Source organism: Carassius auratus, chromosome 25 (genome assembly GCF_003368295.1).
Source record: "Carassius auratus strain Wakin chromosome 25, ASM336829v1, whole genome shotgun sequence".
Lineage (NCBI taxonomy): Eukaryota > Metazoa > Chordata > Actinopteri > Cypriniformes > Cyprinidae > Carassius > Carassius auratus.
Window position 1 is genome coordinate 12973549 of NC_039267.1, and position 23071 is coordinate 12996619.

General features: G+C 37.6%; 1 protein-coding gene across 1 annotated transcript in view; it reads right to left on the bottom strand.

The window, feature by feature from the left end:
• Positions 1-2283: 2283 nt before the first annotated feature.
• Positions 2284-23071, bottom strand: part of grm8b (glutamate receptor, metabotropic 8b) — a 137895-nt gene continuing 117107 nt past the window's right edge. Inside the window, exons 8-11 of the mRNA XM_026202733.1 lie at positions 18362-18498; positions 16459-17394; positions 5900-6146; positions 2284-2504 (exon numbers count right to left, since the gene is read on the bottom strand). Coding sequence (XP_026058518.1) covers positions 2455-2504; positions 5900-6146; positions 16459-17394; positions 18362-18498 — 1370 coding nt within the window. The 3' untranslated portion in view covers positions 2284-2454. The remainder of the gene's footprint in view (positions 2505-5899; positions 6147-16458; positions 17395-18361; positions 18499-23071) is intronic.

Genomic DNA, 23071 nt, shown 5'->3' on the forward strand with positions numbered 1-23071 from the left:
TCCTCTGGTGGGCACTATGGGGAATGCCATCAGCATAGTGTCCATTAGAGGATGCAGTGTGAGTTCCCTTGAAGGAGAACATCTTGGGTTATGCATGTACCAATGTTCCCCGAGTGAGGAATGAGACACTGAGTCCTCTAGTGTACACTACGCTGATGGCATTCCCCAAAGAGTCCACTACAGGATCCAGTGCGAGCTCCCTTAAAGGGGAATATCCCACTCTTCCAATTTCTCACTCTGGTTGAAAACGTCTGCTTTTTTAGTGCTATATTGATGTTCCTCCCACAGGTGTAAGTTGTCTGTCGCCGTCTCTCTTCACAGTACAAATATTGATCACCATCAACACGTGGTCAATTTTCCTCATTTTCCTCTAGTACTCCAGCCAGTCACGCTGTGTTTGTCAAAGGGAAGGATGCCATCCACCAAGCTGTGCACTCTGGAAACATCTGAGGCGCCAGAAATATTTAACAGCCTGTTTATTTTTGTTATCAATGTCCCACCCCCACCCCCCCATATCTCATGAGTCTTAAATTTCAACTGAGAGGCAGTAATTAGTGAGAAAAAAGCTCTAAGGAGAGATAATTGGGTTTAGTAGACATAGTTACAAGAAAGTAGTTCAGTTGCAGGAATCTTGTGCCTGTCAGAGAGCCAATTAACGGCATCCGACTGGATCCGAAACATCCTTTGTAAAAACTTCCACGAAGTCAGTGCATACATGAGTTGCATTTACGTTTTGGAAATACACTGAAGAAGACAGAGTGGACGTGAAAGGTTATTTTGATGGAAGTGTAAGAAATTATGTGGACAGTAAAGGCTTTTTAAAATGCTGTGTGCAACACTTACTCCTCTTCTTTCTAGGATAAGGAATGTTGGAAAGTTTTGCGCTGCTTACATAATGAAATAGGCTTTAAGATTCAAGGAAAGCTTTACAGCATGGCAATAAATAACACATTTTGCATTGCCCTGAAATAAAAATGGACGTTTGCTATATTTGGAACACAGTACACCTGTTCAGATTCAGCTCATAAATTGTACCAACTTGCCACCTTGGCATTTTTATATGCTACACTCACCTGAAAATGTCTAGACTCACCTGACCAAAAAATACATACAGTATACTGTATGACACACATTTTTTTCAGTCTTTTACATGCTTAATTGCACATGTTTTAACATTTACAGCCCTCATATCATTTCAAATCTGTATGGCTTACTTATCATAGAACATAAAAAAATATATTTTACAAAATGTCCATGCTGCTCACAGTCAAAGCAATGACCTGGGTCTATCTAGCTTAAATAATAACAAATAATAAAAAAACACGGTGGAATACACAAAATTACTGAAGCTAAGAAATAAACAGAAAAGTGCCATTAGACATAAAAATCATTGCTGTTTTATGTTATTATTACATCAAGATGTCCCAAAATTGAATATGCACAAATGTGAATGAGATTTTAGAAGCTTTTTTTTATGTTTCTTATATCTATCAGAAAATTAATCAATAAAATAGGTGAAATTAAACAGCAATGTTGACTGAAATACAAAACTTTGTGATATATTTGTTGTTGTATGTTTAATTTAGCTTTTAAATCATTAATATAATAATTAAGAGATAATCAACAGATTACCAAGTATCAAAATGATCATTAGTTACAGCCCTACACTGTAAGAAAAATAAAGGTTTTTTATTGCCATCAAATGTTCCATGAAGAACTTTTAACATCCATGGAATCTCCATTGTACAAAGGTTTCTCTAACATTTTGAAAAGTTCTTCACACTAAGGAAAAAACTGTTCACTCAGAAATTCTTTGATCTGTCTTCTGTCGCAACGCTAGGAAAATCCCCTTTTGACCTTCATTTTTAGGAGTGTACTGTGAATTACATTTTACACATTTCATCCCCAAAAATATAAATGTCCAAACACCCAGGAACCCTCCACATTTCAAAAACATTCCTTTATTATAAATAAATTATTTGTATAAAAAATTGAATTAGCATGCTTCAACCATAGCATTTGCACACTCACAACCCGAGGTTATAGACCAGAATAGCCAATACAAGAGACAAACGCATTTTCCAATGCAGGTCTGACACTGTGGGACAAGAATTAAAAATTTTCACAACCACAAAATACTTACAATTAGAATAACATGTAACATGGTCAACGCCAATATTTGTTCTGTTTCTTTAAACTTCGTTTTTTTTTTTTTTTTGTACCCTTTTCCAGTGTCCCATTTTATTGGCTGCCCATGTAAATGGCAGCTTTTGTCTCTCTCTCTTTTTTTTTTTTGGATGGTCGCCTAGGCTTTCTTATAAAATATCCAAGAAAAAAGTCCATCCTCTTGTCCACAAACAACACTGATGTCTCATGCTTGGATTTCAGTCATTGGATCCTCCTGTTTTTTCCGAGCCAGCCAGATCCATGCCAAACCATTTTCAGGATGTGCACTCATATGGCATGATTGGTGTAGCTGACGTAGGTTGTTTTTGTGGACGGTGCTGAAAAAGGAAATAGCCAGTTAAAAAAAACAGCAGTGTATCAGGAAAGAAAAAAACAACAACATTACTGCAAGAGATGAGAGAATTGAAGTATACAGAGCTAATTCGGTTTGATTCTGGGTGACCATCAAAATGAAATTTCCACTTCATTTCATGGACTGAAAATAATTTTTGTTCTTGCTTTCATTCAAAAGTGGGATGGAACAATTGGAAAAGTAATAACATTCTTTTGTCACATCTTTATCTTGTGCCTTTTTGTCTGGGCTGTGACATGTCGCTCTCAAGAAGTCATTGTCAAAAAGGAATTCAAGGCAATGAAATAAAATCCCAACGAGAACTTATTCCAGACATTATTCACTCAATTTTGGCAAACAGAAAATATGCACCTATACTTTCTGCCATCATTCACCCTTATGTTGTTACAAATCCATATCAATTTCTTTCTTCAAAAGGTGAGTTTTTGAAGAATATCTCAGCACCTCTTGACAATATTATTAAAAAGTGAAGGCTCTAAAATGATGAAAAAGAAAGCACAAAAAAGTAAAAATTTGCTATTTTCAGTGCATTGTTCGGACCAGTTCATAAAACTGGTCTAAATTATTCGTATTGCATTAAATCAGTTATTACACATTTTTCATGATGAAAAGACTGCATGAAACGAGAGCACATTATTAAACATTTAACCTTTGTGTTTCACACAAGAAAGTTCAGGGTTTTTGAACAACAGCAGGTTCAGTAAATTATTCATTTTTTGGTGAAATATTCCTAAACTATGCCAATAATCTCTTAAAGTTCACCAAAAAATGAAATTTCTCTCATAATTTATTTACTCTGAAGTTTTTCCAAATCAAACAGTTTTGATGCTAGCGTTTGACTTCCGTAGTTTAAGTCAACGGCTATCAACTGTTTGTTTAACCCACATTTGTCAAAATATCTTGTTTTGTGTTCAGCAGAAGTAAAAAATTTAAAACAATAATTTCAGGGTGAACGAATGATGACAGAATTAAAATTTATGGGTGAACTATGTCTTTAAGGTTCAGTCACAATTGATTGTTTGCAAAGACCCACCCTCCTTAGTTACTGTTGCCATCCCCAATAAACAATGCCGCTCTCACACTAATCTAACCAGGTTAATCTACTCTCCTGTCTGATATATGGTTAAGACTAGAAGGGATACAGCTGCAGCTACTGGGCATGCATATTTACATATTTTCCAAGCCAACAATATAACATGAAACCTATGAAGATGTTTTAAAAAGCAAATGGCGCCATAGTTTCATTACTTTAGTATGTCGCAGTGACCGTCTTTTTGCAGTGAAGGACCTGTCATAGTTTAATGAGTGGGAAGACGACATGAAGGTTATCTGCACTGAAAACAGATGAGCACACGTGCATATACAGCTCCATTTTGGGGCAAAGTTTACATGATTTTGTCCACAGAATGATCAGAGCACAGGTTTTAACATATTCTTTTATTATTTAACACTCAGTATTTTAACTTGGACAAATCGGGTACATAAAACAAGTATTTTAAAGGAATTTCTTAGTTTGTTGCCATTACTGTGGCAACAAACAACAGCACGGCTTAACCCTCTGCATATTTTAGTATTTATTTATAATGAAAAAGTTTCAATTCAGTCGATCTTTGCTACCCCGTTTGAACATGGATTTCTATGGAGACCGGCCGTAGATGTTGGGAAAGACGCAGTGATGACAGCAGCGGCCTCATATAATATCCGCGATCTGATTGGTCAGATCGCCTGTCAATCAAGCACCCTACGAACGGCAAATTTGTTCTAATTTTCACAGGCGAAATCCAGTCATTTTAATAGGAATCCAAACAACTTGGAGTTTCTTGTCCGGGCGAAATAATTATTTCATGCAGATTTCGCGACAGGTTCAAGCTGCTCACATGGATTTGTTGTGTTGACAAACAGAAAGCTGTTTGGTTTAAACGTTCATACATCTCTATCATCAACAAACATTGCACCTTTACTGTTCGCAAAATTTAACATTTAAAGAATAGTCCTATTAATACAGTAGGCCCACATTGCTACCAATGATTAATACCTGTACAGAACTGACTCACAACACTTATTAGCATAATTAATTCTGCTTAAACAGGCATGGTAATGCAGAATTTACAGTACACAAATTAAACATACTGAGAAACACCAAAACACGCTTGTCCTCCAAATGGCATTCACTGCTTATTCATTACATGCCACATTTGACTCTCATTATGAACTGACCCAGTGTTAGAGCCCTTTAGCAGGAGGGTCACGGCACATTAGTGAGGGTCTGAACATTTGCATTAACTTTTACACAGCGCTGTGGACCTGCACATGCTGCCCTTGCCCTGGTTAATGATCGGATCCCTCATGTAAAAGGTATCACCACACCGGCTGCTGAAATACAATCTGCTGCCATGAGTTTGCAGCCAGTATTTCAGATTCCCTCAGACACTATTTTAGACCAGATGTGAATCAAGCCTAAATGTTCCATCTAGTGTTTAGAATCAGACAATGCAGGCAGCATAGCTAATGAATTAGCAATGACACTCTAGTGAATGCATCCTTATCTGCTCCATTTCCTCACAATAAAAAGCTTCAGATGACAAGATACATACCAAAGAGAGTAAGCAATGCAAACACTGAAGAATAATCAGAGTTATCAGTTCATTAGCACAAAGATCATGCACAGCTTTGCCACCATTAAATTAATAGTTCACCCAAAAATTACATTTAGTTCATAATATATTATGTTTACTTTTTAAATAAATGAATATAATATATGTGGGTCAATGACACACTGTATAAAAGAAAAAAAAATCTAGTTTAAAATTAAACTTGTATTTATGTTTTTTTTTTGTTTTGTTTTTTTAACTACTACACATTTTTCAATGTTTAAATGGCTCTAAAAATGTCATATAGTTTAACCATCAAGTAATAACCAATCACGGATGATGAATGTCATGTAAATTCATTGGTTAAAACAAGTGGAAACCTTAAAGGATATTTAGCTCTGAAAACGTTTGGAATCCTAAACCTGAATTTACATAAACTAGGATCTTCCAGCTTCTTGTGGGCAATGGAGGGCCTGGAGGTTGAGAACCACAATTAAATATTAAGCCAAAGGTTTTCTTTTCATTAATTTCTGTCTTTTAATGAGGCTTATTCCGTCTGTATGGTACCAAGAGATATTTGTAACATTGAATTTTGATTTTATTTTATGCCCTTTGAAAAATCTCAAAATGAATTTCAATAGAAAAATTTTAATACATGAATTGCATTTTTAAATAAATTAAGAAAAAAAAAAAAAGAATAGCGTCATTGCCCCACATGCCACATTAACATTAACAAACTGTGCTTGATAGAGAAAATGTCTGTACTCACTACTATTGTCCACACTCTCACAGAGCTCGGTTTTCACCTCTCCATTGGGCCGTTCACTGGCCAGCTGGCTGAGCTTGTTTGTCACGGTGGCAGCGGTGACGATGGCCTTGAAGCTGCGCTTGCGTTTGGGCACATTCTGTTCCGGGTGCAGGATAATGATGTAGACTTTGGGCATATAGAGCATCCCCAGAGACACGGATGCACTCAGGCTCAGAGAGACAGTCAGTGTGGTCGTCTGAATGTACATCTGGAGAGAAGAGAAGAGGGCGAAATCAATGGCTGCCGTACGGGAGACAAAACAGCGTCCCCTATAGGCAACAAACGTTCTAGTGTAACAAAAAACTAACAAAAACATTTTCTTGCTTATAAATGTCCCTGAGCTACAGCGACACTTTTCTTAATCTTTCTTTGAAATAACTCTGATGTGACTTTCTTCTTTCACTCATGTAACCAAGGCCAAAGCAACAAGTTTTTTTTACATTTTTCTGAAGTGGAACTTGTCCACATTTTTCACTACTGCAAAACAAATTGTTTTATTTGATTATTGCGATAAGGTTGTTTTGGTTTTTATAAGGCAGTTGTTTTTAGTGTTAGGTAAGTTTTAGTCAAACGAGCCAAGGGAAGAATATTTTGTATTCCAAAAATTTTTATTTTATGATCTTGTTCTTGTTCCAAGCTTGTTCTTAAAGCAAACCCTAAGAAGAATTCATCTTCTTAAAAAGAATCGTATTACAAATCACCATTAATGACTTTTTAAAGTTAAAAAACGTGATGCAGAGTGCTAAACCCCTGCCAAGCCATTCTGAGAACTTCTTAAGTCTTCTTCAAGGATTGCTCTTATTAACATTCTTACTAGCTTCTTGGAATTCATTTTAAGAATAACTTCTTCATGAATCCAGCTGCTGGTTTGCACTTGCACTTCTTCCTTAAGTGCAAGTCTATAAGAATTTCAGCATTTTCTTTTATTTGTCCATCAGGTTAAAATTAATTGTTAAATGGCAATGGCACTACTCTCCACAGCAAGCCGCTTAATGCATCATTCACATTTGAAGCATTTGAGCCATGCACCAAATTTGGTAAGCTAAGATAGATAGTTACATAACAAGTGAGGAGTTACTGCTAATATTATGTTAGCGGATTATTAAGTTTGAATGCACCTCAAGATCAGGTCTGACTCCATTTTGGCGCACACCAGTCAAATCTGATTTCAATAATGCTAACGTTTGCAGATTCAAAAAAACTTGAACCTAGGATGCAACAACACGCCCCCAGCAAGGCAATTTAAAATGTCGATTCATCCTTGCCCACGTCTGAGAGTTTGATGAATGGCTAACCTCGCTAACAAATATATTACTGCTTTCCTTACCTTGGGTGCGAGTGATCAGTAAGCTAACGAGCAGTAAATGATAACGTATGCCTACTGTGGGGGAAGCAGATGATAAATCTCCTCACGTTTATATATTAAGAGAAATGGGGTGCTGAGAATGAATGAGCCCTGGTTTTTAGGTCAGGGAAGGAGAATCTAGAGCACAGCAGGAGGGTGTCACTCCATACTACTGCTTAGATGAGACTGAAATCAAATTAACTGTATTGCTTACTGACGTGGACCAAGAGGTAAACAAATCAGCAGAGGATTTCATGTACTGTCTCTCCGAGACAACAGAGCACTGCCATCCTGTCCAGGAAATTTGACTGCGCACAATGCTCACTGAATCTCCCTTTGAATTGTAATTTAATTCAAGTCTAACCTTGTGACCCTGCTACCACTCTTTTGTGCAAGTCTTCAAATGCTAGACAGAAGAAGGAATGATACTCGCTAAAGAAGAAAATTGAGAATGTACTATAGCAGCTGTTGTAAAAGAAGTACTGCATTTTAATTAAAACAAGCAAAGGAGTTTTATGGCCTTTAACATTTCTTCAAGAATGGTTATATATTTTAGCCGGATCCTAGGCTAGTTCTGATGGCTGGTTTTAAAGGTGTTTTGGAAGCTTCTGTTCAGACTGGGAGACTATCTTGGAGACCATCTAAATTGGCTGAAAACACCAGCTAGACCAGCTTTGCCAAGACCATCAAAAACCAGCAAAGTAGCTTAGGTTGGCACAAGATGGCCTTTTCAATACTGTCATCAATGTAAAATATGGTCTGGTTTAAGATAAAGAAGCTGATTATTTGGGAAATATCTCCTGCTGAATGACTTGCTTTCAAGAAGAACTTTGATATTTGTTCAAGTCATGTCAAATGTCATATATATATGGAGTCCCTAAAGGGATGTTGTGATGGGAAGAAAATGAGTCTGGAGGAAAAATTATATTTCAATGTTTTGAGTTCACTTGCAAAAGTATTGCATTCCCCCCCAAAAAATGTGTTTCCTCGCAAAGGCTTTGAAAAATAAGGTTTTCTTCTCAGCTCATATTATTGTCTTCACAAAAGGTTTGAGAGCAAAATGATAATTTCATCAAAGAGAATGCAAAAGTTTTGCAAGAGAACCCAGAGGTATGGTGGAAAATGTTTTGCAACGGAACATCTCAGGTTATACATGTTACCATGGTTCCCTGAGAAAGGGTAAAGACACTGCGTCCCTATAATGTTAGAAGGGGAACGTCTTGGTTTGGTTCCCTGAGAAGGGGAATGACACAAAATGTCCTCTTTTGGACACTCTAGAGACACAATCTGAGTTCCTATTCAAAGGGAATCCCAAAGTTTCTTGAGGCAATGGAAATGTTTGTGAGAGAATGCAAACATTTTGTGAAAGAACCCTAAAGATCTCGGGGGAACGCAAACGTTTTGGTAGAGAATGCAATAATTTTGCGAGAAAACTCAACGATTCTCAGGGGAATTCAAAAGTTTTGTGAGAGAAAACTCAAAATCACTGTAATTTAATTTTCCTTCCATCTCATTATTTTCTCATTACTATGTCCCTTTAGGGGCGCCATATACTATATATCACATCATAAAGTGTGACAGAAACAAATTCCAGAAGCTGAAAAGGGGTTCAATTAAACATTTCCCTTTAACGTTTTCAGTTAGCCAGCTAACAGCCTATTAGCTTAGCATAGTGCTAGCTGCTTAAAAAAAAATCTCCTATGATTAGTTAACTCTTTCTTAAGCCCAAAGATTTTATCACAAATGCTACAGTCAATCACCTAGCCTTATTATAACGGTAAACATGTTGCATTTATCTTTCAACTCCCTCACACAATTTCTTTTCAATGCAGACATCTGTTGTTCTCGTTGTCTCCAGTAGATTGTTGTTGTTTTTCCATCTCATCCATTTCTTTTTTGACTGTCAATCAATAAGCGGTGTTGCCAACTTGGGCTTTGATTTACCTTTACAAAAATTAACCATGGTTTGCTTTGCCATACTTCCAATGTTACTGTACCACTAGGATGAAACGATTTTATAAAGCATTACTCATTTGTATGTTGTTGTGTGGATAAAAGCATCTGCCAAATGAATAAATGTAAATGTATGCTATTTCAGCTACACCCATTAATAACAGGTGCATAAAATCAAGCACAAAGCCGATTCAAATCGAATGAATGCTGCTTAATTTTATATATTTGCAGCAAAATTAGCACAAATACATCAGGAATATACTGCATACACTTATAGTGTATCCTGAAAAGCACTTGAGTATGTTTTTATATTTTTATGTGCCTATTGTAATTCACAGCGTCAGTCAGCAGTACCAAAACAGCAGGGGTAAAAAAAAAAAAAAGAAAACACACTCTCCAAAAGCCATACGAAGAAGTAACTCCATTCAACTAAAGATCTTTGGGGAGCTTAAGTGGTTTAAAAATCAATGCCACAGCGTGCGAACGGTGAACGAATAAACACAACTAACTATATATAAACTGGAACTCATTCAAAATGTCCGTAAAACTGCAGATGACTCATCTAACTCTAATTACCCCCGGCAGGCATCCTTTCCTCATCTTTTCAGTTGTTCTCCTCTATTCAACTGCACTGCAATGCATACTGAGGGTACTGACAGAAAAACCAATTGGTATAGTTCCTTCCCTCACTCCAGGAAGTTTAACACAAGCAATCCCAATGCTAATGTACAATCGGCTCCCTTCAATGAGGAAATGCACAAGTATGCTGAAGAAACAGGACCGTTAATGCAGAAAATAAGCAGAAACGAGGAGGCGCAAGGTTCAAATTACACGCCATGCAGCTGTAAAGAAACTTCTGAGTTTTAATGAGCACAGAGTGAGGAGATGTGAATAAGAGAGACATGCCTCAATAAAATACTCATATCTGTGTCCTCATATTGCGGTTGCTCATTGCAATAATCTTTTTAACATCAGTGAGGGCGAAAGAAATAAGCCCGGGAGAGATAAGGGAAACGGGAAATACGCTCTGCGGATTTCTTTCCATTTGGACTCTTTTGTCATGGGGAGGAATGAAAAAAGCGGTCTGATTTGAGGGAAACAATTTCCTCTTTTATGTAACTTTTAATTTAATACCACCCTGAGGGCCAGCTGTTTACCACAATGTTTTGTTTTCATAGTGTTTTTTTTTTCTTAAAATGAATGCTAGAGTGCTTTTATGTTAAATTCTGCAGTTCCGCTAATCCCTCGTGTATGTGAAGCCACCTCGCTGAGTAAAAATAGCCTATCATAACTCACTTATGCTAATCTGACTGAGATATGCTATCTAGCAGATGGAAACACTGGAAAAGCTCAGAGGAAGATTTTGACATTTTGTACTATATATAGGCTAAAAAGCTTGATAATTTGCTAATCTAAAACATGATGTTAAATAAGGCTAAATGACACTGCAGCTCAATGAAAAACCTGTATAATTAAATGGGAATAATAACAAACACCTTACATTTGAAAGTTAGAAATATGCTCTATGCAAACAGAGACACGAGTCTTGGCCAATGCATTCTATTGTGTAACTATAATGTTAACAAACGTGTGAGAAACCTGACTGGTGAAGAAGACAAGATGCACTATAGCACCCCATGTGGCTAATCTTGGTTTGCTGTTTGCCGTGCATACTTGTGTTGGATTATGAACTGTGTTTGGACATATTTCCAGAACAAAACATGTGAAATTGAGCTTGTATTGCTGACAGACCTAATGACCTAACCTTTCGGAATTAGTTGTGTCACATTAGCAAAATTTTATTGCCAAAAAGATCCATTGTCTATGGTTAATAGTGTAGTGATGTGTGAAGCACAGTACACAAAGTCACTTTCAAACCAAACAGCTTTCTGTTGGTGAACCTGATGTGTAATTTGTGCACGAACATTTTTCCTGATAGCGTGGATCCCAATTAGAATTGTCACTATTTCGTCAGCGAAAAAACTACTGAACAACAGATGTGACTGTACCTTAAGTGTTTGGTGTTTTAATGAAACTCCGTTTCTTAACTGTGTTTGTTATTCCTAAGAGGATGTTATAGCCTACGCAACACTATTTTCTAAAACCTGAATTTTTTAAAGGATTTTGGCTGTTCATTTACATGAAAACGGTGGCCTTAAAACACAAACATTTGAAAACGAGTTTCAAAGTGCATGTTTTTGAAAACAATACCAATATCATCTTTGGTTAAAGTACAAAACACAAATTTGTGAAAATGACGACATCATGCACATGCGCATTACTTTATGTGTTTAGTCAATAATTGCCAACCAAAACAAAAATGGCAGACTACAGGGGCCCGTTCTTCGTACGTCGCTTATTACATCCGAGATCAAATGGCACATCCAAGATGATATCATCGTGCTAATCATGATCCGGTTAATTGGGTTCTTCGAACACACCTGTTGTGTATGATTAGTATCGCTGGATTGAGTTATCTGAGATAATTGCGCATTCATGTGTTGACTTAAAAGGGGATATGTATAGATACTCGAAACCATGATCAGCAGTGCAGCGATTGGCTGGTGGCAAGACGGCAATGTAATGACGTCATATAATTTAAAACGACACCCAACGAAAAACTTGACAGGGACTTTTATAAGGAAACAGGCAAGCAAACAAAACTACATACATGTTATAATAGATACATGAAACAGATAATAGATACATGTTTTTATTTTATTCCAATTTTTTTCATGATTCCCAATTATTTAGATTCACAATTTATAATTGTTGTGCAGTCTTTACATTTTTATTTCAATGTAGAAATTATCTATTCATTTCATTTTATATTTGGACAGATTTGTTACGTGACAGCATTCATGAAATTTTCTTAAGGGTCAATATCATGTTATCTGCATCTCCTGCGCTCCATCAAGCCACTCTTATAATAGCAGTCATCACTCAAAATAATGCACGACTCTATTATCTGTATAGCATGTGTGACTCTAATACAATTTTGAAGTAATAATTTTATGACAAATAAATATTTCAGTGAGTAAAACTGGCTGTCTATAGTAGGCTGTTATGGACTACAAAATATTTTTAAATATTTTTTTAATGATTATTATTTTAAATTATTGTCCGATACTCTTGTAATAAAGTAGCGGTGGTAGCAGACATATTTTGAGTATCAGTTCTGGTTGAAAAGAAGCGATCTAATCCTGTTTACATGAAATAAGCCTGCTCCCGAGATGAGCTGCGAAGAACCAAATGATCCAAGATCATGCCAAATCGTCAACAATCAAATCCAGCTAACTGAGTTAGCGACGTACGAAGAACGGGCCCCAGGACTGTGTTTGCGCATGCATAATACAGCATTTTTAGACGTTTTTGTGGTTCCAAGTAAACAGGGAACATTTTGACCAATGTTGTCGTCTGTACTATGGAAAAACAAAATTTATACATGTAATACATACATAATATTATCATGTAAACATACAGTATCCTAAAAAAAGCAGCTTCAAATTACCCACGTTTTAAATTCTTACTGGAACTTCGTGGTCCTTACTGGATTTTGCCTATGAAAATTTGCCTAACAATGGTAATTGTGACCACACCTTAATTTTTAAACTTAATTAATATTTCAATTATCCTAATATTTAGTCTTTGCACGTTCCTATTGTAAACAGTGGACTGGTTCTCATGTGTGACCTTCCCAAAATTCATACTTCACTTGAGAGGTTGTGAACTAAACCAAGCTAGATGAAGGCGAGAATTTGTAGGGAAAAAGTAGATGATTTTGCATTTTCATATAAAAGATGACTGATCATTTTGCTAGAGGAGAACCTTAATTGTTGGTTGGGGTCATGTAGATTATGTTAATGCTGCCTAAATATTGATCCTGGACCATCAAAAAAATGGTCTATGTTGAGACTGTTTACTTGCATTAGATGGAGAAAAATCCTGGAATTTTCCCCTCCAAAATTAAATATTAATTCCTCTTTGGCTGAAGAAACAAAGTCATACATATCTTGGATGGCTTGGGGGTGATTAAATAATCAGGAAATTTTCGGCGCACTGCCCACAAAAAAGCATCTAAGGCCCTGTCCACACGGAGACGGAGCTTACCCCAATCTGATCTTTTTTTCCTCGTCTCAAGAAATGTCCGCGTCCACACGAAACCGCAAAATGATGTAGTATATATGCCAGACCAGTATGTGGTGCTGTAATTCTGCCACAGAGATACACTAAAAACAGAGAAGAAGACTTGGACTATGCTCATAAACCATGCGCTTGGTACACAAACGAACATGGAACAATACATTTATTAATCAGTATTAATGTTAGTTAATAAAAAGACAATCGTTCAGTGTTTGTCATGTTTTTGTTGCTGTTACGTGACGTAGAGGTGTCTGACTAGGGGGGAGACGTGGGCTGATGATGTCATAGTTTCAGAAAACGAAAACGCAAAGACGACGTTTTCAAATTTATCCACTTTGGGACCCGGTTTCAAAAAATAGCGGTTTCACCTTGCGAAAACGCCAGATCCGTGTGGACGAAACGCCTATCCGATAAAAAAATTGTGCGTATTCACAGAAACGTGTCTCCGTGTGGACGGGGCCTAAATGTTAATAGGGTGAGGTGATTAGTGCATGTAGTCCAGATGCTTTGACATGACACTGGTTTCATACTGACATATAGTGTCAAGGATAAAAAAAAAAACAGCTTAATGCCTAAAGGTTTAGCATTTGCTGCATTCAAAACACACACTGAGGTAGAGTTGAAGCCGCTGACCCCCCCAGCCCCCCCCCCCCCCCCCCCTCGTCATTTTTAGTAGGTTTGCACAATGGATTAAAGATGATTGAGTTGGTTGGCAGGTATTTTGTCTGCAAAGGAAACTATCAAAGGGATAATATATTGTAATGAGCCTCATGCAAGACACATACCAGGAACATTTTAAGTGGGAAAAATGCCAATTTGATCAATGTGCTTTTAAATCCCTTTTGCTAATTACTCCATTGAATCGCTCCATTCGCTAATTCTGTGTTATATGCACAATTGGATGCGATAGCACGTCTGGCTTTTCACAGATGTTTTGCTGTTTTTTATGATCAAACAAAATATGTAAGGGATAACAAATAGCTAGCCGGTCATTACAGCAAAATAAACCCAACAGCAGTGCCGATCAAACCCTTACGCTACACAGGCAACCGCTTAGGACACCATCACTTGGGATTTATTCACTTTGATGAGAAAGTTGATGAGAAAGTTCAGTAGTTGAGATGAGAAAGATTCTCGACCAGTGCAGGGATTTCACACTGGGGCCAGTGGAAATTTAAAGAATAAAAAAAGGCCTTTATTTTTTTTTTTTACCATTACAGTAAACTGTGAACATATGAAACTAAAAAGAATAAATGTGTATATATTTCAACTGATATATAAATATATGTACTGTATATATTTATACACACACAATTAAAATGCAATTAATGCAATTACTTTGAATTAAATTGCTTGAAAAGGTAATTAATATAAAGTTATTATTTTTCAGATAATATTGTAATCATTGTATGCTTTTTGTATTATAACAACATAAATGTCAATTATTTAATTTTGCATCATATAACACTTTATCACACAAAATAAAGGGCGAACATCATATTAAATTACAAGGTGAGCAGAAGAGTATTTTATCATCCTGACAAGGATTTATTTTATGACAATGTCTAGCTGACTGCACATTATCCCAATTAATACCTGGCTTCTAACCAAATAAATTAAGAAAAAAAACATAATATATTTATTCATTATATGAGGAAAAGTGATAGCAGACATGAAACATGCTAAGTAGAAAAACTACTGTAAATCTACAGAATGCAGCCATTGACCATCAAAAATCAGATATTCCAGAGCACCATCTGTCTAAAAAATATAAATAGAAAGAGAACCATCCATGCTAACAGAAAACAGTTAGGTCAACAAGTTCATCTCTAGTTGTTATATATTGAGAAAATCATGTTGACAAGCTCTTGGAGATGAATTCTTATTGAGCATTGCTTTCAATCCTCAGTCTTTGCACAATTTTTCCTTTAACATAACACTTGACATCAAATCTTTGCAGGAGGAAATCAAAACACATGTCACAGATATTAGACATGCAGAGAAGACTGTGTTTTTAATCCTGGCTTCTCTCGGCTGCACTAATGAGCACTGGACAGAAATACATCCTGGTGCAGAAAGAACATAGGGTTCAGCCTCCAGTCTGCACACCGCCACTGAAGTTATCAACATTATAAGACCCACACTGGCCTGGACTGACTGAGGCAGCGCGCTCTATTTATGGCCCATTAACAGCAGCACTATTCCTTCGGGTCATGTTTGATCATCTCCATATATCTGATAATGAGCTTCTCTTAGATGAGTGCTTGTTTTTGATGCAAATTTCTAAAAGTCTAACAAGGACTGTGTACTGATAAGAGCTGCTATGAGGAGATAATACAGACGATCCTCATCTGTTCACTTCATCATATCGGCACACCAACAAAGAGAAAAAGATCGATAATGACAATAGCACTAATATGACTCAATATGACTCTACCGAACAGAATGTGATTTGATACTTTCTGAAGGATCAAGTGACAAATATGCACAAAATATGATTGTGCAGCTTGTCAGTGAACAACTGCTCAGTGTAGTCAATGCTGCTCCATGTGAAAGCACACAGGTGATTCAAGAGAAAGCATTACCGTCTACAGCCGCGAGAGGGCGCTCTATGTTTCCAGTGTAGACTACAGGAGACCTGAGCAGCATAGAGCGCCCGCTTGTGGCTGTAGACGGTAATGCTCTCTCTTGGTTCATTCTCTCAGTTCATGTCAAATTAATTTTGATAAATAAGTCGCACCGGACTATAAGTCGCAGGACCAGCCAAACTATGAAAAAAAGTGTGACTTAAAATACGGTAAATACGGTACTCTCAGGCAGAAAGGGACGGATGAGGAGACGCTGGGGAATGCTATAACTTGACTTTATTTCCAGAGAAACACGGAAGACAAACACTCAGGTTGAAGTATAATAGTAGAAGAGGAAGAACAGAACAGGCTAGAACTAAATAGGGCAACTTTATACTGAGACATTATGGTACCATGGTTCCACAGGATGCAGATGATCTCAACATGGCACCTACTATAAATACAAATTCACATATTCAGAAAAATCTTTGCAATCAGCACTTTAGACTCACCCGCTCTGCAGATTGTGCGGTCCCAAAGAAGATGGGAATGAAGGCCAGCCAGATGATACAGGTGGTGTACATGGTAAATCCAATGGGCTTGGCTTCATTGAAGGTCTCCGGCACTCCCCTGGTCTTGATTGCGTAAACAGTGCACGTGACCATCAAAAGGATGCTATAGCCCAGCGAGCAGATGAGTGACAGGTCCGAGATATCACACTTGAGCACCCCGCGGGCGTTCTCGGGGTCCTGCGTACGCTGCTCGCCGTAATCCACAACAATGTGCGGAGGGTCGCTTACAAACCACACAAACACGCCCATTAACTGAACTGAGATCAGGCTGAAGGTGATGACTAGCTGGGAGGCGGGGCTAATGAACCGTGGCGCCGCGACTGACTGCTTGCCCTGCTCAAAGATCCGATGGATGCGGTTGGTCTTGGTGAGCAAGGCAGCATAGCTGAAACACATGCCCAGACCCAGGAAGATCCTGCGGAAGGAGCAGACGGCCACTCCAGGCTCCGCTATCATGGGGAACGTGGTGACATAGCATAAGAAAATTCCCGTTAGCAGCACGTAACTCATTTCCCTGCCGGAGGCCCGTACGATTGGTGTGTCGTTGTAACGAACGAACGTCACCACAACAAAGGTCGTGGCAAGAATTCCCAGGATGGCAATGAAGACGGGTACTACAGCCCACGGCGAGTGCCACTCCAGTTTAATGATGGGGATTGGCTGGCAGCCGGTGCGGTTCTGATCTGGCCGTTGCTCATATGGGCAAAGCTGGCACGTGAACTCGCTGGCCTGGTAATGGTATCCCTCGCAGCGCTCACAGTGCCAGCAGCACGGCACCCCCTTCACAACCTTCTTCCGCTCGCCGGTCTGACAGGGCAGGCTGCATACAGACGCCGGCACGGATGAGTCTCTGCTCGCCCACTGCATGGCATTCATCTGAAGAAAAACAACGTCAGAAATATTCTGGTAAATGTCAAAAAGCATTTGTTATTTTCAGATTCTGTGGAACTGTTTTGTAGGGGAAGTAAAATTTAATCAAGAGAAAATGAAAAATTAAATAAAACTGATTTAACAAAGGAACATATTATGAAGGTAACATTAATTAAGAGTTATTAATAAGATAAAGGAGGAAAATTTGCCAGCTGTAGTTTGAATGACCTGTTTGACAGAGATAATGTAATATAATATTATATAATACTGTTCAAAAGTTTAGGCTTTTTATGATTATTTAATGTCTTTGGAAATTATCTTATGCTTACAAACCATATTACGAAAGAGTAATATTTTGAAATAATATTACAATTTAAACTAAATGTTTTTTGTTTTAAAATTTTAAAATGTAATATATCCTTGCAATGCAATTTTCAGCATCATTACTCCAATAGTGTTACATTATTCTTCAGAATTCACTCTAATATGCTGATTTACTGCTTAAGAAACTTTTATTATTATTATTATTATTATCATCAATGTTGAAATAAGTCACTGAATCTGAAACATTTTTCTTTAGGATACTTTGATGAGCAGAAAGAACAGTATTTCTTTTTTTCTAATTTGAACACTGTAAATGTCACCTGTGTTCAATTTAACGCATCTTTGCACAATAAATGTATTAATTTATAAAAAAAAAAAAAAAAAAAATCTTACTGACCCCAAACTATTAAACAGTATTATAAATCATCATCAGTGCCAGCACATACACAGTTAATTTCACGTCTATGAAGCAAAAATTACTTCTGAATTATGGGTGTTAATTCAACACCACTAATTGTACAGTGTAATTGCCATAATCATTATGGCAGTCATCTACACCATAATCATCATTACCAAAGTAAATAACTGTTTTACAGACAGCCTCTAACATTTAAGTACACTTGAAAAGGAACACAGATGAACTCCTTACATTTAAATGCAGCTGATCCGTCCAGTGGCCGATGATTCTGTACTCAGCCGACCTGTTTGTTATCTGATATTGGTAGATGTCGTAGCGTCCAGGGGCGTCTCCATTTTCGTTAAACACAACTAGGGTCTTGGCACTTCCTGTACAAAGAGATAAAACAACATTATGATTTTCGGATCTTGTGCAATCCTGAATCAGACGATCTCAGCTACATAATCTCCCATGGCCAAGACGAATCAGTAAACACATCAGACATTACTTGAGACGTAAAAACATCAGGAATTCTGCATAAACAATGTACGCATCATGCTCCAGATCCATTCAACCAACAAGATGAATAAATTACAATCAGTGATAAGCTAAAAATGACATCAGGGTATGGGTTCTGAACAAAACTATTTGGTGAACTGCTAACAAAGCATAAGAGGATCTTCTTCATTTGTTATCTGTTATTATACAAAATCATTCCATCATTATGAAACCCTGGTGAGTTTTCTCGGGCCTACAGGAGTCGTCTCAGATGAGCAATTTCAGTGGCATACAGAGGAGGTTGTGAGGAGGGAGAGTTTGTATCAAATGAGCTTCTCTTGAGATAGGGAATCATGCATTATTAAAACACCTGCATGCAGTCAGCCGTGGAGTGGGCCTAGAGGAATCCACTGAAAATGCTGCTTGCTGTTTCGACACACCTCGAGCAACAAAATAATCCGATTTCTCATTCAGAGTCGCTCGCATGCTCTGCGCACACATTATCTTCTGATACTGAGATGCAACCTCTTGCCAGGCAACAATTCCAAATGAACCATTTCACTGACAAGATTAGAGCTCACAAATGAAGTAAAAGAACCCATCAGAAAAGTCAATAGCACAAGTTACTTTAGGTGACATTTTTGCAGACTGTGGCATGGTGATGGTCAATTTTCACAATTTAGTGTACTGTATTTGTAAGACAAAAACTGCATCTTTACAGCCGCGGAAAAAAAACAAAACACCTATGAGTGTTTATTTTAGTTTTTCTAATCGAAAAACAAATCAAAACTAATTAAAACCTAAACAAACACCACAACAAATGGTGGAAGTTGTGGCCTAATGAGGTTAGAGATTAGGACTCATAATCCAAAAGGTTGCGAGTTCAAGTCTTGTGCCAGCTGGAATTGTTGGTAGGGTGAATGTACAGTGCTTTCTCCACCCTCAAAACCACGACTGAAGCCGCGTTTCCACCGCAGGAACTTTACCCAGGAACTAGGGTGTAATGTATTCAACCTTCGTAATCATCGGGAAGAAGGAGGCGGGAACCGGCGCACAATCAAAATGAAACTTTAATAATCACAAATAAACATCAAACAGCGCACCAGCCCCTCACGGACGACTGATGCGCATAAAGCAAAACATAAACTAAGATCCCAGGCCTGGTCCTCTCTCGTCCTTCACGGTCGTCGCTCCAGTTTTATATCCTTCCATCTCCTACGTGGGACTCGAGACCGGCGGTGGGGCGCAGGTGTAGCTCATCTCCAATCACTACACCTGGCCTCACTCCTCGTTCCCACGTCTCTCGGCCCCGCCCCACTCGTCACATAGGGACTTTGGGCTGGTACACCTAAAATATTGCCCGTCAGAAAGTCCCTGCTGGTGAGGTAGTACTTTTCAATGTTCCAGAACTTTCGGGGGTGGGACTTGGGCGCTAAACATGCTGATTGGAGTTCAACCACCATTTATTCGGATCACTTTCTAAATATTAATGTTATTGTGTCATGAAATGTGATTTTTAAAGTATTTCAGGCGAGAATGTAGTTGTTTAAAACTCAAATCCGTGGTTTATTTATTATGACGGCGCCTATTTAAAAATGTTTTTCGCCGATCTTGGGGAGACGGGTAAATCTAACAGGTAATCTTTGGTCTGTATTCAATTTATCTATATGTTAAAATTAAAATAAAAAGAGGCAATTGATATAATATTTTGTTTCATTGTAATGTTTCTATATGCACACATTTCCCTGAACTAAGTACACGTCTGTAGCTGTTATTATGTTTAAATGAAAACAAAAGGAGGCAGTGGTATTTCATATCCTTATTTGTTTTATTGTGCAGTAGCCAAGGCGAGCTGACTGATGTTATCAAGTACGCTGCTGTTTGCAGAATTACCGGATTTGCGTCGTCACAGACATCATACTCCCGAATGTGCAAGGAGTCGAATGTGCAAAGTCCAAACTACCGAGGATGCAAGTCTGAAATTTTTATACTTTTTATTGAGAAACCTGCACAGATCTTATGTCACCAGAATATTTAATTGTATGTGTGGGTGTGTGTGTATGTGTGCAAAAAGTGTTATGAAGTTGAAAACTGAGTCAAAGACCAAGATGGTTTTGCGGATTTGGTGTGTGATTCTGGTGTTTTGAATGTCAGGTTTCAGAAATTGTGTGACAAGTAAAGATTTCTGGTGTAAGAAGTTGGAAAAAAAACTGCAAGAGTTATTTAGAAAATGACAATGATGAAATATAACACTAAATATGTTGATAACAGTTTTAAAGAGCCACAGACAGAAGGCGGATCACACACCATCCCTCAAATAAATGATCTGTGCATTGCATGAATCCAGAACAAAGTTGGCGTAAGCCTCTTCATCTTGATGCAGGACACTGACCAATCTCCAATCAACTACTTGATTGCAGTCTCTCGCTTGTGCCATCCAAACAACTCGTACAAAGGCTGTGACAATACAGAAGAAATGATTAAAGGGTGGACGAGATGTTTTGATTAAGCCAAGTCTCAGTTTAATCACAGGTTAGACCTCATTCTCAAGACACGCAATTAGACAGTGCTAATTCAAAGTGGCCTGTGGAAAGCCGAACAGGAGGGGGAACGTGCATAGAACGAACCGTACTACTATAATTTATGCGCGGCATGTAGGCACAAGTTTTGACTTGATCTCGGCATTACTTTTCACAGTACATGCATTGCAAATATCATCCGCAGTGGAGTGAATCACTCCTGCCTGAAGATGTATCTCATTATAACACACCGTGGCTTATATTCCGCATCAACAATGAATCAGCTCAAGTGTGCCATATTTAAAAGAACCAAGGCAAACAAAATGAGTTTATATGAGCATTCAGCACAGAAGATCAAAAAATTGAAATAATAACAGCATATGTGATGAATTGACAACTGCAGAAAAACTCCTGGAGTTCCAGCTTTGATTATTAGGGCCACATACACAATTCCCATGTGTTAGAAGTGGGCTACTTTTCAACCGCTACATCTTAGTTAATTTCCTGTGAGGGAAACGCCTTCAACAACCTCGCGGACTCGAGGGAGATTCATACTAATAGCTATTTGATGGAGCTCATGCTCAAGTGGTGTGTTTGCCAGCTCTCTTACAGGAAGTGCTAACCTAATCAACAGAAGTTGACTGCTTGAAATGCTCATTCCGTTGAAATGCAGCCCGAGTAAATGGTAAATAAGACAGTTTTTGCTCTAAGGAGGGCATTCAGTCGTGTGGAGAGCATGAATGATCATCTCTGTAGGGTGCACCATCAATACCGTCAACCAGGCATGGACTTCAGCCAACTGTCACAATATTTGTAAAAAGCCCCGCCACTAGCACTGCGTTTTTGGCCAAAGTGAAGACATCTGAGCCTTGAGCTGGTTCACTGAATTGGATTAGAGTGTTCTCTCCGTCTTCTGAGAGGTCTATGTGAATGTGATTTGAACTACCTGAGGCTTGGTCTTTAGACACACAAGCTGCCCAAAGTCTGGGGGGCGAATATGTGGAAGAACAACTGATGAAGCGAGGCGAAAGAGACAGCAATGAAGAACCCGAGTTAAATAATAATAATAATAATAATAATAATAATAATAATAATAATAATAATAATAATGTATATAAATGTATTATAAAATAAAAAAGATATAAATATAAATTCATTATAAAAAAATAAGTTAAATAAAAGTTCTAAATATTATTTAAAAAAAGAGACTTCTAAATTATAACATTTCTATTTATTTGGTGAAATTAATTCATTTGCAGAGTGTCTGCCTAAACTTATTTCATAAGATTTATTTAAACACAATTAAGACATCAACAGGTAAAGTAAAAATCTAATGGATAGCAAAATAGTCTAATATTTAGCAAAATGCTCTTTTCATTGCCCGAGGTAACTAATGACCTGTTGACACAGATGATTTGCTTGAGGTAACTGAAATGCTACGGGACATTTTGTTTACAAGCTGTGTAAACGACATCTTTCATGTCATGAGATGGCATGAGATGAGATGTTCATTCATGTTTATTTCTCGTTAAAACTAATAGTAAAAAGGAAGGGATGAACGCAATCACTCTTCTTCGCAAAAACTTCCTGAAAAATAAATGCACATAATTAAAAAGAGGATACTTCATTTATTTTAATAAAAAGTAACAATATATAAAACTGGAAGTTTCCCATTAAGTTTTACTAGTGCAGTGGTTAAAACAATGGTGTATTTGTACGGTAAACATGCTTATCGAACCTCAAGACCCAATCCAATATTTCTGGCACGAATACGTGTTCCATTACACCCCTAATATGTTCATCTACTGTATGTAGCAAATTAGTTCAAAGGGGAAATGTATATACAGTAAATAATTACAATTATGATTAATCACAATTATTTACAGATATGTCAGTTGCCAGTAGTAACTTTAGCAGGATGAAATTGCCATCAACTAATTTGTTT